Source organism: Squalius cephalus (assembly GCF_949319135.1).
Source record: "Squalius cephalus genome assembly, chromosome: 9".
NCBI lineage: Eukaryota > Metazoa > Chordata > Actinopteri > Cypriniformes > Leuciscidae > Squalius > Squalius cephalus.
Genome location: NC_137130.1, coordinates 17,050,548 through 17,067,340, shown reverse-complemented (window position 1 = coordinate 17,067,340; position 16,793 = coordinate 17,050,548). Strand labels below are relative to the sequence as shown.

At 38.4% G+C, this 16,793-nt stretch overlaps 1 protein-coding gene across 10 annotated transcripts in view; it reads right to left on the bottom strand.

Annotated features, from left to right (window-relative positions):
- stxbp5l (syntaxin binding protein 5L) overlaps window positions 1-16,793 on the bottom strand; it is a 135,158-nt gene that overhangs the window by 65,328 nt on the left and 53,037 nt on the right. For all 10 annotated transcript variants that reach the window (XM_079881592.1, XM_079881596.1, XM_079881594.1 and 7 more), the window contains exons 3-5: window positions 13,605-13,686; window positions 9,122-9,222; window positions 2,826-2,960 (exon numbers count right to left, since the gene is read on the bottom strand). In XM_079881592.1, coding sequence (XP_079737718.1) covers window positions 2,826-2,960; window positions 9,122-9,222; window positions 13,605-13,686 — 318 coding nt within the window. The remainder of the gene's footprint in view (window positions 1-2,825; window positions 2,961-9,121; window positions 9,223-13,604; window positions 13,687-16,793) is intronic.

Below are 16,793 nucleotides of genomic sequence, written 5' to 3'. Positions count from 1 at the left end.
TGAGGCACTTCTATGGCTCCCTTTTAGTCGAGAACGTCAGACGTAGTCGACGTCGACTGAATGGGATCACGCTAGGGAGCCAATTGTCTTCGAGCATGTGGGCACGAGCAAATGAAATTTTGCGTGCATGATTTGCATCACACACTCCACCCCGCAGAGTGGATGCACGCACTAGTTGCTTTTTGCTTCGGAGCCGTTCGAATGTTTCTCTGAAGAGTGTTGTTGAGTTTCAACGAGCGAGTGTGCTTCTTCAAGGAAGACTCTCCCAGCTGCTGATGATTCTACAGCGCGAGTGCAGCGGTGATTGCGAGCTTTGAGCTCTCAACTGCTGTTTTAACAGCAACCAAATTTCTCTTTGTGTTTGTTTGTCTGATGGCTGGTTAGAGGGCGGAAAAGTGAGTGCTTCACTGTTTCAGTTCACTGTTCAGTGTTGCTGCGGTCATTCCCCTGTGTGCTCCGGCACTGGTAAGAGTTTTTCACTTCCTGAAAGAGCAACACGGGTGCATTTGCGTCTTTTTCAAGATGCCTTTCCACCCGTGCGTTTCTGGATGCGATCATTTCCTGTCCCCCCATATGGACGGTCACAATAGTTGTTTCACGTGTTTGTATTATATATGTGTATATAATGTATGTGTCTCTATCACATCGCAGCCGGTGGACCCCCGTTGAGCGTGCTGGTCCCTCTGTAATGGACCAACCAGCCATTTTCATTCGGGCTTCTCCAGGGGACAGGATGCCGATTGCAGCATCGGAGGGTGAGCTGACCTCTGGAAATGATGACTCGGCTGCGTTATCTCCCTCTGGGAGTGTAACGTTGCCCGAGCCAGATCCAGAAACATCAGCTATGCTGAATCGGGCGCCGAAGCTGTCGGGCTCGACTGGAATCATCCACCGTGTCCCCCTGAGCCATCGCAGGCAGTGAGTTAAAAAAATTCTGTTTTTTAAGAAACAGTTCTCCTGCTCGCGTGGTCTCCACTAGAGGGTAGGGCTGGCTTTCAGTCAACGAATTGTGCCTGGAATTCGGCCGGCTAACTCTCACAAGTTGAGACCCAGGTCTGATTGTGTGCCCAAGGTTCTTACCTCTCCTACGGGACCAGGTGGTGAGCCTGCAAGCGCTGCCCCGGAGGAGGCAGACCCAGCCCTGGCTTTTCTCTGTCCGTCCACCTCAGTGCAGATATACGTGATCAGAATGCAAAGCCTAGACCTTAGACCAGCTCTATCTGTTATGGGAACCAGCAGAAGGGAAGGCTGTTTCCAAGCAGAGGTTGGCCCACTTCAAAGTGGTTGCCTTCGTCTTGGTGAGAAATCCCAAGATGCACGTGCCACCTGGGCAGTGAGCTCCACCTAAGTGAGAGTACTGCTCCCTCCTAGGCGTTGGCATACAGTGCCTCGCTGAACAGATGTTAAATAGAGTTGGGGGCTGGGCGATACCTATACACATCTAGCATGTGTCTCGAACTGTTGCTCCCATGGGCCCCCTTCACATGAAGCCAGTTTCACCGTAAGCACAGTTCGAAGTGTCGGCCTGCTGCGCCATTCCCCTCCTATGGACTGGATACGTGCGCAATTTTGCTCCAGTAGAGTTCCCCTTAACCGAACCCTGTTGAGTTCCTCCATACCCTGCGGCATCGGACGTGGCAGAGCGTCCGAAGCCAGGCCTACCACTCGTATGCACTAGTGGAACCTGTGTTAGGCTGGGTCCATATGTTGTGATCCCTACGGCGATCCCATATGTGTATTATTCCATGGTACGGCTCCCTGCGGTGAGCCCGTGTCTTCCCTCGGCAGAATCCTCCCCCCTGTTTAGGCTGGAGTCATCCCAGTGACATTTCCATATGTTGTACTGCCTGGTCAGCCGCCCAGTCTATATGTGTATCTCCCACATGTTACCTCCCCTTCGGGCCAGGATGTGGTTTCCGCAGCGTACTTCTCCTTCCTTGACAAAGGTATGCTTTCCCAGTGGTCCTGTAGGAACAGCTGCTGACTTCCCTGGCCTAAGCCTCGCCTTCTCCGCCTCAGAATTGCGGGGGAAATTGAGGCTTTTACCCAGGCACTGGAAGGTGGCAGCTCTAGTGGCGTTTTCCAGGGCCAAAGATCCCATTCAGTCGACGTCACCTACGTCTGACGTTCTCGACTGAAAGGGAACGTCCTGGTTGCGTATGCAACCCACCGTTCCATGAAGGAGGGAACAGAGGACGTAGTCCCTTTGCCACTATAGCTGGACCACCGCTGACCGAGTTCTCACGGCTCCTCAGCGTAAAGCAACTAGTGCGTGCATCCACTTCCGTATTTATACCCGCTCTGCGGGGGGGAGTGTGTGATGCAAATAACGCACGCAAAATTTAATTTGCTCGCACTCGCATGCTCGAAGACAATTGGCTCCCTAGCATGATCCCATTCAGCCGACGTCAACTACGTCCTCCGTTCCCTGTGGGTTGCATACGCAACCAGGACGTTCCTTGGAAAAGAGCACTAAATAAATCCTGCATTATATCTTTTTTGGTGCTCCACGGGTTTGGAACGACATGAGGGTTGTTAATGATGACAGAATTCTCATTTTTGGATGAATTATTCCTTTAGGAATATAGTTGTGCCAACCCTCTAATATTCATCCATGAAATTGCAGACATTGCATTTATAATTGCATTTATAATTGTTTCATATTCCAGATGACTTATTATCACATCATCATCTTTAAAGGATGCATGTATTATTTGATAGCGTGGGCGTTCTGGCATTATATTGATTACCTCTTTATTAGTCATGTTAGCTGCATTGACTTTTTATATTTAAATAAAATAACTTTTATATGTACTTATACTCACAGTTCTATGGCCTTGTTCCACATGATGACATATCCAGACAAAATGAAGGATTCGATGTTCACTATGTGTGTATTTCCACGCTCTGTCCCCACATAAAGCCATTTACTTTGAAACGGAAGATGACAAAACGTGATCCTAAAAGAGAGATGGAAAAAGGAGGAATCATATTTGTGCAAGAGAGAATGAGAGATCACACAGGGTATGTCAGCATCATGTTAAAGTATGTTATTGATATCTCACTATGAAGAACCAGCAAGCCAATAATTACCATTCTAACTAATATTTATCACTGTTTTTATTCATGTGCACAACAATCACATTTTAGCCAATTACATTGCAGTCACAATTTTCTTCAGAAAGCTGCAGATGTAAATACAAAACCTAATGAGAGTGTAATGTGCATTATTGTACATATTCATTTCCAGAATGTGGTTAGACAGTGAACCGTGCAAAAACCAAATAAGCCAAATTATATGTGCAAATTTAAAGTTCTGCTCAATCTCAAACATATTTCAACATGTCCTTGCTCATCTTTTGAGCCAAGGTTGAACTGTCAATTAAAATATGAAGCACAAAATTACCTTGTGTGATTTTTAAACTGGAAAAAGGCTTGTAAAATAAATATGATCATTTAATTATGTAATGAATTTGATCAATTTCTTTTTTTAAACAGAGCCCAAATCTTGCAGCCCTATTCTGAGTCGTTCATGTTTAGAGGCAGTGATTCATATCTCTCTGTGGCTCTGTTTCTTTAGCAGTTGGAAGTAACACTTGTCACACTTGTTCATAGTGTTGCCTGGTTTGGATCTGCTCTAAGGCTCATGCCAGTCAAACGTCAGCCCCTCTTGGGTACACTTGTGTGTATTTTGGGATGCAGCAATTAATTGGAACACAATTACCTCAAGACAAACTGGCGCTAATGAGACATGAATGAGATGAGAGGAGACACTGACTCTTAGACTGACTCTGTTTTCTCAATTCAGGCACACAGCATATATGACATAAAATGATTCCCCCGTGCTGGTGTGTTGTTTGTTTCCATTGTGTTCCACAGTCTCCAGTGTCATTAAAAGGTTAAAAGAATAGAGTAAGATATTTGGATGATGCTCACTACATTAATTGCGAAATAATTACAAAATTAGGCAGCCTGTTAGAACTCTGATTTATCTCTGCTACTGTCACAACAGAAACTCTCGAGGGAATGCGTCTAATAACACGTCACATATTTATACACATGTAAACAGGGTTTAGCATTAAAACTGAGGTGTGCACTTATTATTAATGCTAAACATGACATTTTATGATTATGCAGCTTATATGCGACTGTTCATATATTATAAATATTATTCGTGGTTAACTGTGGCTCTCTAAGACTACGTCTAAATTAATCCAGATACATTTGAAAACAGCGTTTTCGTTTCAAAATGCTCTCCGTCCACACTAGCGACATAATAAAGTTCTCATGCTATTCTTCTGGCATCATCTTTTTATTTAGCAAAATATCTCACCATTCACTGTTGTGTTCAGGTTGCACACAGTCTCCACTATAGGCTATGTTTGTTCTAAATTCTAAAACGCAACTGCCCTCATGTTTTGCCCCAGGACAGCAATTGCGAGTAAATTTTCTGTCATCTTTGCAGGACTGCGATATGAACAGTGTGAAAGTGAATAGCACATAACACAATAGCATTATAAACATAGATATATATCGGTTCAAAATCCACTCTCTATAAATTTGGGCCAAAACGGAGAGAAAAAGATGCGTTTTCAAATGAAAACACATTAGTGTGGACAAGGCCTAACAACATGTCATATTCTGGCTCAACCATTGTTGTGAGTTTGGAACGAGACTGCCTGCTTGTCCAAACAAAATGGAAGACGGGGACAAGACTTCAGGTTTGCAAACATCATTACTTAAATGCAAATAAATGCGAATGGGAACTGTTGCAAGCCGAATTTAAATGTGTATCATCCACTTTTAGCGCCACAGTTGATCGTGACGCATGTGGCATCAAACTTCTTGATAATATGAAACGTCTGGTGAGTAATTATGAAAATGATCAATAAAACTATCACATATCCAAGGGTCTGTTTGAGACTTCACGCTGAAATCTATCCAGTGGCATCATCCATCATCCTTATAAGCAGGTTAACTAGAAAATAAAGACCAGCACACGATAATTCACTGCTGTCCACACTCATTACATCCCTCTCTGTTTTCCTCGCCTCACGGCCCTGGGGTCCTCAGACAGTCGGGATGATTGGAAATGAAGGTTGCGAGATGCTGGACAGACAGTTAAACTTGTCAGGGTTAGCACCTGGCCATGCTAATGTGCGGCTACCCGTTTCTGATTGCAACGCATTGAAAGCCCAGATGAGAACATTACTGTCATGGTGTTAAGGGCATTTAGTGAGCAACTGTTCCAAAATGCTCTTTTGCTGGTTCTGTGGGTAAGGTGAACACGTCTAATTGGACAAAATTAGAGTCATTCATATTTTTGTTCAATTTCCTAGAAAAAGAGAAAGTGTACATTTTAAATGTGTAAACTGTTGTTCAAATGTTTGGGGTCAGTATGAAATGAATACTTTTATAAGCAAGGATGCATTAAATGAATAATGTTATAAAAGATTTCTATTTGAAATAAATACCCTTCTTCCGACCTTCCTAAAAACAAAGAATCCTGATGAAAATGTATTCTATAAAAATATTAAGCAGCACAATGGTTTTTAACATTGATAATGATAATAAATGTTTCTTGAGCACCAAATCAGCATATTAGAATGATTTCGTGACACTAACGACTGGAGTAATGATGCTGAAATACAGCGATTAGACAACAACAAAAAAGACCCCCAAATATGTGAATGGTAGTGTACATCTGCATGAAACTAAGCTAAGCTAACTAATGTTTTGGGCCAAACATGCCTCAGATTAATTGATCAGCTAAAACAGAATATCGTAGGACTACAAATGTATATGTACTGTGATGAAAGTGCCTTGTTTTTTTGTAACAGACAAGCATGCTGGGTGTCTTGAATCAGTCTTATAGCCCCCCTGAGTCTGTCTCCTGACCCTGCTGAGCTGAAAATCTCTGTCATCTGACACAGCCGTGCACGAAAGTATGCACCCAACCGTGCACGCACACACACTCAGACAGGCACCTGCTGATCTGAGAAAACATTTCTCATTACATGTGAATTTGCATAATTTTAATAAAGCCAAATATAAAACACTTCAGGGTCAAAGCACATACATAAGAGAGAAAAAATCCTTGTCAATGTGTGTGAAACTGTCATGGAGGGAGAAACCATGACTTTATTTGTTTGTTCCAGACGGTCTGATGGGGTGATGAACACAATCATCAGTTATTACGGAGGGGAACAAAGCTCATTAGCCATACCCAGAGAAAACAGCACGTAAAAAAAGCCCTGTATCACGTAACACCTCGTACAGCTATTCCTAAGCTTTCATGTTTTAGATGAGTATGAACTAGTGTATCCAAATCTTTGACAATAATTGTAATGCAGTATTTCAGTTCTGTTGCACAGTATGCTCTATGACACTCCTTAATCAGGCTTCTCAGTTTGATGCTGATCTAATGATTTTATCCCATGTGGCTGATGTGGTTTCTGAGTACTATAATCGATCATTAAAACTCCACATGGTAAAAGATCAATGTCAAAGACGACAATAGTCAATTGTACACTATCATTAAAATGTTGGGGTCAGTAAGATCTTTTAATGGTTTTGAAAGTAGTTTCTTATGTTCACCAAGGCTTCATTTATTTGATTCAAAATACAGTCAAAACAGATATATTGTGAAATATTATTACAATGTAAAATAACTGCTTTCTATATAATAAAATAACTGTTCTCTTGTTCTGATTTCTGTGATGGCAAGTTTTCAGCTTCAGTGTTACATGATCTTATAGAAATCATTCTAATATGTTGATTTGGTGCTGAGGAACATTTCTTATTTTTATGAATGTTGAAAAGTTGTGCTGCTTAATATTTTTGTGGAAAACGAGATACATTTATTTTCAGGATTCTTTGAGCAATAAAAAGTTCACAAGCAAACCATTTATTTGAAATAGAAATCTTTTGTAACATTAAAGTCTTTACTGTCACCATCTATTTAATGCATACTTGCGGACTAAAAATATCAACTTCTTTAAAGAAAAAAAAACTTATTGACAGCTAATTTTTGCCATCATTTCCATTCAAAACAGCTCAAATAACCCGTCAGACCACTCATGCATGTAAACCACGCATAAAATGTCCCTTCTACTTGGCAGATATCACTAAAATAAGAGTCCTGAGAAATCACCATCCCGTGTGACTGACCAGATTATTTCAGGTCTACATCACCCCCCTTCCAATCCAATGGAAATTTCATTTGGATCAAACTCAGATTGATCAGATTGACTGAGGTGTTGACATGAAGGTTTTCAGTCCAATTGAGTCATCAATTTGAATACTAACACATTATTTGGTTGCATGTAAACGTAGACACTGTCTTTCATCCCTCTCTTGTGATCCACTAAATAACCAAATGCCTTCAAATGTAAACATTTCATTTTTTTGTGAGGATAACTCAATATTCAATAAGCCAAAGGAAAAAACAAAACAAAATATAATAAATAATAAAATGTAATAAATATTTCCTTCTCTCACACATAAACACATACAGCAATATACAGTAGTCTGAAAAAAATCATCATTCACTGGATGTTATGAAGACGCAAATGCATATGTGAATGCAGAACTTAACAGAAATGTGGACAGACAACACACTGAATTTTCGTTTGGCATCGTCTGGACTTACAGTAGCTACAAAATGTCACAGAGCATTTTGTCATTTAGCTGTTTCGCCTCAAGGATACTTGAGTCAAAATCAGTTATAATTTTCTTTTCTCATGACCGTTTTCCACCTTCTCTCTGACCCTGACAATTAAACTGACCTTTTTTTTCAGCTGTGTCTTTGTGATTTTAATATAAACACCCTATTTGTATGTGAAATTCTACCAGCTCTATCCCGCACTCTCATACAAGCTGCAAGTTTACTATCAGATCAAATATAGCCTCATTACATTGTGACATGTTCACAAAACAAGTGCTAAAACGTGACACAAACTGTTAAAATCCGACTGAAATGATCATGCTGCTATAATGCTAAATCATCATATGAGTATTCATCGATCGTCGTCTGCTATCAAATGCAGGGAAAATCAGTTATCTTTCTCTCTGGTTCAAATATTACAAAAAATATTTCTTCTTTTATTCTTTCTTTCCTCTTCCACAGCAATAAGCCACATTTGGACAAGGTCCTCTCACGTCAAGTGATTAGGTGGGAAGGGAACAAATATAAAAAATAAAGAAAAGCTGTTGATGACTTTCTCTTCAACTCACTCAAGGTCTTTCTGTTTGCACAGAATACGTCAGTATTTCTGTCATAACTTCTGGAAAGGTTTCTATACTTCTTTACAATTACAAAAAGCGGTAAAGCTGTAAAAAAAAAAACTTAACATTTCATACCTTTGAATGAGAGTGACATTTATTAGAGCTCACCCTGACTCATTCAACAGGAAAATAGAGTAACAAAAGCCATATTAGTCATACCTAGTGGGTCAGTCTCCATTGCATGAATAGTGCACAGTTTGATATACTGTATAAAATGAGTTATAAAATATAAAATTATAAGGGACATTAAATTTTTTTAAATAAAAACCTATTTCAATATGTTTCATTTCAAATTATATATTATGTATAATTATATATAAAACAAATTAAAATAATATACAGTATTATGTGTAAATAAATAAATATTATACATAAAGGAAAAAAAAAACAAATTTTGAACTCACAGTAGAAGGTTAATGCTACATTTTATGATGGATGTGATATTTTTATGTAACAAATACTGTACTGTATCCACTGTATTTTTAGAGAGGAAAATCATTTTAGAAAGGAAAAAATGTTGAGCACTATACGCTCAAAAAACAGCCTTGAAGAGAGAAGACATGAGTTAGAACAGTTTAAAATATTGAGGCTTGGCTTTACACTGCAGCCTTGAGCTATCTCGGTTTACTCTATCACATATTCATTCTGACCAATGCTCTGCAACCTTGGGAAGTCAGCAACTTCTCCTCAAGTTGAAATATTCAGATGGATTCTCACTTTCGATGTAAAATATAAGACCTTTGGGAAGTTCATTTTTGACTTGAATTATTATGTGTGCTCGGTTAATTCCTGAAAAAATATATAAAAACTGAGTTATATTAGTAGCTATACTCACCGCTCTCTGTTGAATTTGAGAGAGTGTAGGATAGCCGGACGTCGCTGTCGTAAGTTCCAGAGATGCAGCGTGTCGTCCGCACAGGCTGTGACCAGCGCCCCCTATGGATACATAAGTGTAACAACAACACTCATTCCCTGCAATGAGGTGGCAAATTTACACCATTAAGAATGTTCTCTAACAAAGGCAGTTCAATTCCTTCTTTGTAAGTTATAATCCATTGTATAATTTTGTGACTGGTGTTTTATTTCAGCTGATGATATCAACCATTTTGCTTCTTCATGTGACTGAAAACACCCTTGGAGTGTTTAACACCCTTTAATTCAGTTAAATAAAGTCAGTTTTCTATTTCTGACCTAAAAATCATGCACTATATATACTATGTACCTAATAACAAACTTCTCAGACCTGTACTTGAATTGCTTTTATTCACTTTCTATGATGTAGAAAATGATGTGGCATATGATGCTTCTTCCAAGTCACAAATGAAATAGGAATTTACTCATATAGTTGCAGGGAAATGATAAACCTTAATTTATTTTGTCACATTGATATGTTTCAGTCTGTACAACTCTGCTGTTTTCCCATGCATTTCATGCATATTTCATGATATTAAAGTCCTCCTTGGATAGAGACCGCAATAGTCTGAAAAGCCATGCTCTATGTATTACAGAGCTCAGGATGGTGTTCATGGTTAATGGAGGACAGAACAAGGAGAGAGAGCAAAAAGTGATGAAAGTGTCTAAAGTGTGAGTGTGAAAGTCAGAATGACAAAAGTCTTTCTGACCCGGTTTATCTGGAAGGCCTATACTGTATAATTTACCATGTGTATAATTTTGAAGTCTGTATCGAATTTTCTATTCAAAGCCACGTACAATGTTCAGGAAGCAAATAATTCAGCTGGTAACCTGGAACAATGAGTGACATTTCAGGTTCTGGATGAGAACATATTAATCAGAACATGTTTTATCAAATCACTGCCTAATCTGAGGGTGATCATATGCCAATAGCAAGTATATAAGTCTATAAGTTTATGTTCCTCATGATTGTGTAGTTTTGGTTCCATCTTTATTCTAATGTCTGTTTCTCTCAGTGCACTGAATCCTAGTTTAGTTCAGATGACTGACAACTGTGTTTCCATGGAGATGGTGTTTAGGTAAACACAGACTGCACCAGAGCACCAAAGGACAAAGGCAGAGAAAAACAGACATCAAGAGGAAACTTTAGTTGTGCTGTTTTGAAGTCAGTGTGAATTCCCATTTTACTTCCATTATGTGAAGATTTCAACAAGAAAACAAAGTAGGTTGTGAATTGAATTCTTCGGGATTTGATTAGATGGTAAGTCAGTGTTACCAAAAATGAGTGTTTGCATCATAGATATATACGTAGATGCCATGTTCCACGCTGTTAGCGTGTCGTCACTCACAGTAAGAATCAATGAGGCCACAACATTGTGCAGCTTCTCGTTGTGAAACCCCCGAGATTTAAACTCCCGAAGAAATGGGATAACCTTTCACAGGTGAGTGTTGGTCTGTGTTTTTACATGTATTAACTCATGTTTTTACTAGTTTTAATGTTTTTACTTTTACTATGGTAACTTTTTAATGTCGTGTTAGCTGACCCCCCATCTTGTTGTATTGTGAATGTTTCATCTGCTGAAGTCTATTTCATATATAAATATTCATACAGTACTTAACTATGGTTGCTCTTGAATATTCACGGACCGGCTTTGACCATTACAACATGGCGGACGGCTTACGTATAGGGACCCACAGAAACAGCCACTAATGAGGCATCTATGTATATATATATATCTGTGTTTTCCATATCAATGAAGCCAGAACAAATGAGGGCCAGGGATGTTATTGTTAACTGAAACTAAAATTATTACAATTGGTTTTCGCTAATTGAAATAAAATAAAATATAAATATTAGATGAAAAGCATTTACTTAAAAAAAAACCCTGAAAATTAGAGATGTTGCATTAGAAACTGAAGTTGAAGTACTAAATGATTAAATTAAAGTTAAATATGATTTTTTTAAACTAATAAAACGTCAAAAGCACTTAACAAAAGGGCTTAAAATTAAACTAAAATTAAAATGAAACCTTCAAATATTAAAATAATTTAGGAATAGTAATAAATACTATAATAGTATAACACTAAAATAACACTGATGAGAGTTCGCTAAAACAAAACATAAACAGCTATTTTGGCAGTTGGATAATATTATGCAATATCCTGAATTGCCTAAGAGATGTCAGCTGGAAAGGAAAGCTGTTGTAAGACAAACCATTTTTCTTTGAATTTACATGCCATGATGGATCATATTCACAATAAGATCTGGAACATACATTAAAAGTTAATAGGGTTATTTTGATTGCGTGTTAACTATAAGAAAATGTAATTAGAGAGAGAAATGTGCTGTAATCTACTGAAAGTGAGAAGACGTGGGATTTATTGTATGAATGCAACCATCTAGTTAGTGAGGTACCATCCCTTGTAATGAATGTTATTTACATTGATAACTCAGTGTTGTTAATGAAATCAGTATGAATGAAAGCTGAATCTCTAAAGTGTAATATCTGAGTAATGCACCTCAGGATAAAATGTCAAGAATATTTGTCCAATCAATTCCTACAGTCTCATGTCTCACTAAATGAGATGACTTTAAATGCGTTATAATGTCTGTGTCTTATTGTGATCAATTCATCAGAGCATGTCATTCCAAAGAAATTTTTTTTTAGCAAAATGCATTTATGTTCTCTTAATCTGAAGCAACATTCCTTTTTAGCTGACATCACCAAGGCAAAGTAATGTTAACCAATAGCAAAATATCTATTTAGGTATCATTTCAGAGTCATACTACTGCTTTAGGTACAGTAATACAGCCTTTATGAAATCTTGCCACTAGCTGATATCACACAATAATTTAATGTTGCTTAACATTAATTTAATAAATAATCAGCAAGTATAAAAATGGTCACCATAATTTTGCCAAGTAAGACATGTTCCTGAATCAACATGTTTTGTTGATCCTGGAACAACATTCCTGTCCAATAATTGAGTCCTAACCCTACCCCTAAACCTGACCCTACCCATAACTTAACGCTAAAATCAAAGGGAAATGATTGATGAATAACACTGACGTAGAAGCACTTAACCCTGGTTGTAAGCCTAAACTTGACATAAACTGTAAACTTGTCCTTCAAATCTGATGAGTTATTTGAAAAGTTATTCCAGGATCAACAGTGTTTCCCATACAATGATTTATCTGTGGAGGGCCGCAACAATATCAACACTGACCACCACAAATAGATTTCTGTACTTCCCATTCATTAACTAGACTTGCATGTATAGAAAAAAGGACAAAACTAATTATGAAAGTTTCGTTTATTTTTCAGTGCATTTGTTTTACAATATAGGGCTATACAGCCATAGGAACAATATTATAGTAGTAGTAACAGTATGTAGTTTAATGTAGACTGAGACACTGCACTGACCTTGTTCAATTTACACAATGAATATTTGAATTTTGAACTCTCAAAGTGCACCAGATGTATGAATTTAGCTTCAAAATGTAAAAAAAAAAATATTCTGGGGGCATGCACCCGGACCCCATAGAGGGACGAGAACCACCAACCACAATTTCACAAAAATCTTGTGGGAAACACTGAACAAAGATGTTGATCCAGTAACATGTTGCACTTGGTGAAATCACGTTCACCGTCCTCAGTACCATCTCAGTTCTCATCTAAGCTCATCTCAGCAGGTAAGAAGCTAAAATATAAATGGTCTGATTCCTGGGGCAAAGATTTCATCATCTCCACAACTGACTGCCATCTCACATTCCGGTCAGGCTCCACTTTTCACCGACCAATGAATTCCCGACGGATCAAATCAAGCCCTAAATGTTTTTTTCTGTTGAATGTTCTTCTTCACTCTGAAAAACGTCTCATTACAAAAGTAAAATAGCTTGTGAATGCCACTTTCTACTGACTTCAGAGATGTTTATATGGGCTGATAGGAAATTGAAAGAAGACAATAATAGGTAGAGATGAAAAAGTGGAGAGTTCCTAAATTGCTGTAGTCCAAAATGGCCCTCGTGACAACTCTCACACTTTTCTTCAGTTAACGCTCTAACTTCTTGTTATTCATGAGTTGATGTGGAGCGTGTGCGTAAGAGCGAGACAGAGAGGCTGAGAAACGTTCAGCACTTGACACGTCTGAAGGGAAATAATGACTGACTGCATTAACACCACAGGGAAGAGAGGAAGAGAAGCTCTTGACCTAAACGTATTCCTCTGCAGAGCTGAGCATGCATTTACACATGCGGTATTCACATACACACGCTGTCTATCCTAAAATACGAATTAAAACACACATATGCACTCTGCCCTCCTACGTGCTTTCTGCATATGCTGCGCACATGAAAATGGGCTGTAATATGTGTGTGCCTGCATGTGTGTGTGGGTGTTCGGTACCTCATTGATGAGAAACTGCAGTTGGAGAACTGCCGCCCCACTCTCATGCTGACAATGACAGTCCACTCCCGGCCGTCCCAGACTGATGACATCACAGAGTTAAGGAAAAAAGGACAGTCATTTACAATTAAATTCTGATATTTGAAAGTTCGAAAAGCTTCGAAATTTGAAGGTTGTAAATGGTCATATGCACTTTCAACACTTTCCATACAGCAAGTTGGATTAGACAGACAGACAGCATAAAGTGTACAATATGCGGCTCAAGTATATTTTTACCTACTTTTGTGTGTGTATTACTGAAAGAAAGAAAAAGAGAGACAGTAAATCTGTGGCACGAGTAAATGGACTCATAAAGTGACATTAACAGATTAGACTCTAAAAGCAGCTCCTCACCCAGTTTTAAACAGATCTTCCTCTAGGAATGAGCTTAATGACTTATCTCAGCAGTCCACACACACACACACCAATTGAACAAGACGGTGGGAACAGAAAGTGTATGATTCCATTTGTCTCTTCTCTTATCTATAAATGTGTATGCACACAGCTGTGTCCGATCACTTCAAAAGACAGTAAAATACAGATAATAACAAAGGAGGGAAATGCTTTCAAGACAGAAACAAGGTCAAACTCATTCAGTATAGTTCAGACCACACACAGAAGAGGTCTGTATAGCAAGAATGCATTAAGCTGATGAAAAGTGTGAGAAAAGACACCCATACAAAAGTTACAAAAGGTTTTACTATAAGATTTCAAATAAAACTATTTATATTTTAAAATAAATTCTGATCTTTTGAATTTTCTATTCATTAAAGAATCTTGAAAAAAAGATCCCAGTTTCCAAATTTATAATAATAAGCACCAATTCAGCATATTAGAATGATTTCTGAAGGACACTGAATACTGGAGTAATGACTGCTAAAAATTCAGTTTTGCCATCACAGGAATAAATTACATTTTTAAATATATTAAAATAGTACATTTTAAACTGTAATCAAATTTCACAATATTCCTGTTTTTACTGTAGTTTAATAAATGCATTGGTGAGCATGATAGAATTCTTAAAAAAAAAAAAAATACATTTAAAATTAAAATTGTATTAAAACTGTAGTGTATATATTCCACATGTCTTATGCACAACTGTAGTTTAGGTGACAACAAACAAGCTTGCGGTCTCGTATCCAGCCTTTACATTAAATTACATCCATAAAAATAAATACCAGCCAAATGCATAAATGTGAACGTGTCGTGATCTTTGTTTTCAATGCAAACGCTCCCAGGTTCAAAACCCAGCAGATTATACAAATTTCACAATAATAACTTCCTTTCAACCATACAGTCTCTCTCTGAAACACCACTGTCCAGAGACATGTCAATATACCCAAACATACAAAATGACTGACAGGCAGAGAGGTGCCTCCAGGGTTTTTTGGGTAACATGCGTGGGCCATGCTCAGATTTTTTTAGAACTGTCACAGAGAAAGGTGTGATTTCTCAGGACATCTAATCTATTTCCGTGATATCTGCCAGGCAGCAGAGACATTTTATGCATGCTATACAGAAGCTTTAAACAACAGGAACTCAACAGAGCAATCAAACAGTCATAGACATAGACTTCCTAATGGCCTATATGATCACCCTCAGTTCAAAGGAAGGAAAAAGACAGAACGTTGTAGAATAAACCCCTAAAATCACTAATAAAACATCAAGGGATTTTACACAGACAGTGGTTAATGATGATGGACACTCAAGAAAGGACTGTTACAGCAAGTGTGTGAGTGTATGTATGTTTAAGGGGGATTGGTCATAGGTGTAATTGTTCTGCATGCTTGATTGACTCTTAACTGCGCTTAGTTAAATTGTGTTTACAAACATGGGCGTTCAACCCACATGTACAGGAATTAATATGTTCAATAGTGCCTGGGATGGACACAGAGAGCACACACAAGAGACCAATGCACAAACTTCCCCAGATTAAACCACATGCTATATATATCGACTGCACTTAGGCTTGCTAATAAGATGAACATCAACTAGCAGATAAACCACAGGCTCAATATAGCAACAGGGCCTCTGTAAAACGTTCCTTTAGCAATTTTTTCCTGTGCACCAAAAAGTGTTTCTTAGCCTTATTTCTGAAGCCTTGGTTATCTTCCAGTGTCACAATCTAACAGTAATCAAATAAAGAAATAAACTCGTATAGTACTGTCATTAATCCATATTGACCATATTGATGATCAAGCTACTTCTGCATTTCTACTTAAAGGGACAGTTCACCCAAGAAAAAAAAAAAATTATAATAATTTTGTCATCATTCCAAATTTGTATGATTGTCATTATTTCGTATATCTACAGTAAAAAAAAAAAAAAAAAAAAAGTTATATTCCCCATTTCCTAAAGTCATGGAATAGCTTTGTCCAAAAAAAAATACAAAATTAAGTGCCCCTATAGCCCCTTTCACACAGAGATTGCGGAAAATACACGGATAATGTGTCCCGGGATTTGTCCATTTGTTCATTCACACTGCCAGTGATTTTACGGAATCTGTGAGTACGTTCACACACATCCCGTAAAGACAGGTGACGTCAGGATGTGATAACTCCTGTCAGATGTCAGTTCTGCTGATAATTCCTCTTCGTCATTTCTACACGAAGACGAGTCCATACACCCCAGTAGCGCCGCTGGATTTGCCGAATGGCTCGTTCCCCGTATGCTGTAGCATAGGTTGTAGAAAGGCCCATGTGATGGCACGTGCGTCATCACTACGACACACCCTTTACGGCATTGGTCCTGGCTTATGTTCACACAGTACGCGTTCTGGGATTGATCCCGGCAATGTTACTAGATCCCCATCCGGGCATCGATCCCGGCATCAATCCCGGGACGTGTTTGCGTTCACACAGAAGGCACTCTAGCAATTTTACGCCAATTTCTCGGGATCAACGCGCTGTTTGAAAGGAACTATCGTCATAATTCTCAAATCTCATTTGTGCATGTGGAGAAATTTGAAGTGCTTAAATCAGTTACTAGACACACAAGATCCAATGATATTTAGCAACATTGATGTCAAACTTGGCATGACACACCATATTTGAGTACACATGAAAAAGATATATACAAATGGAATTTGACTTGAATGAGAATGAGATTGAGCATTATCAATGAATGCGTTTTGTCATTTTCAAGATTGGC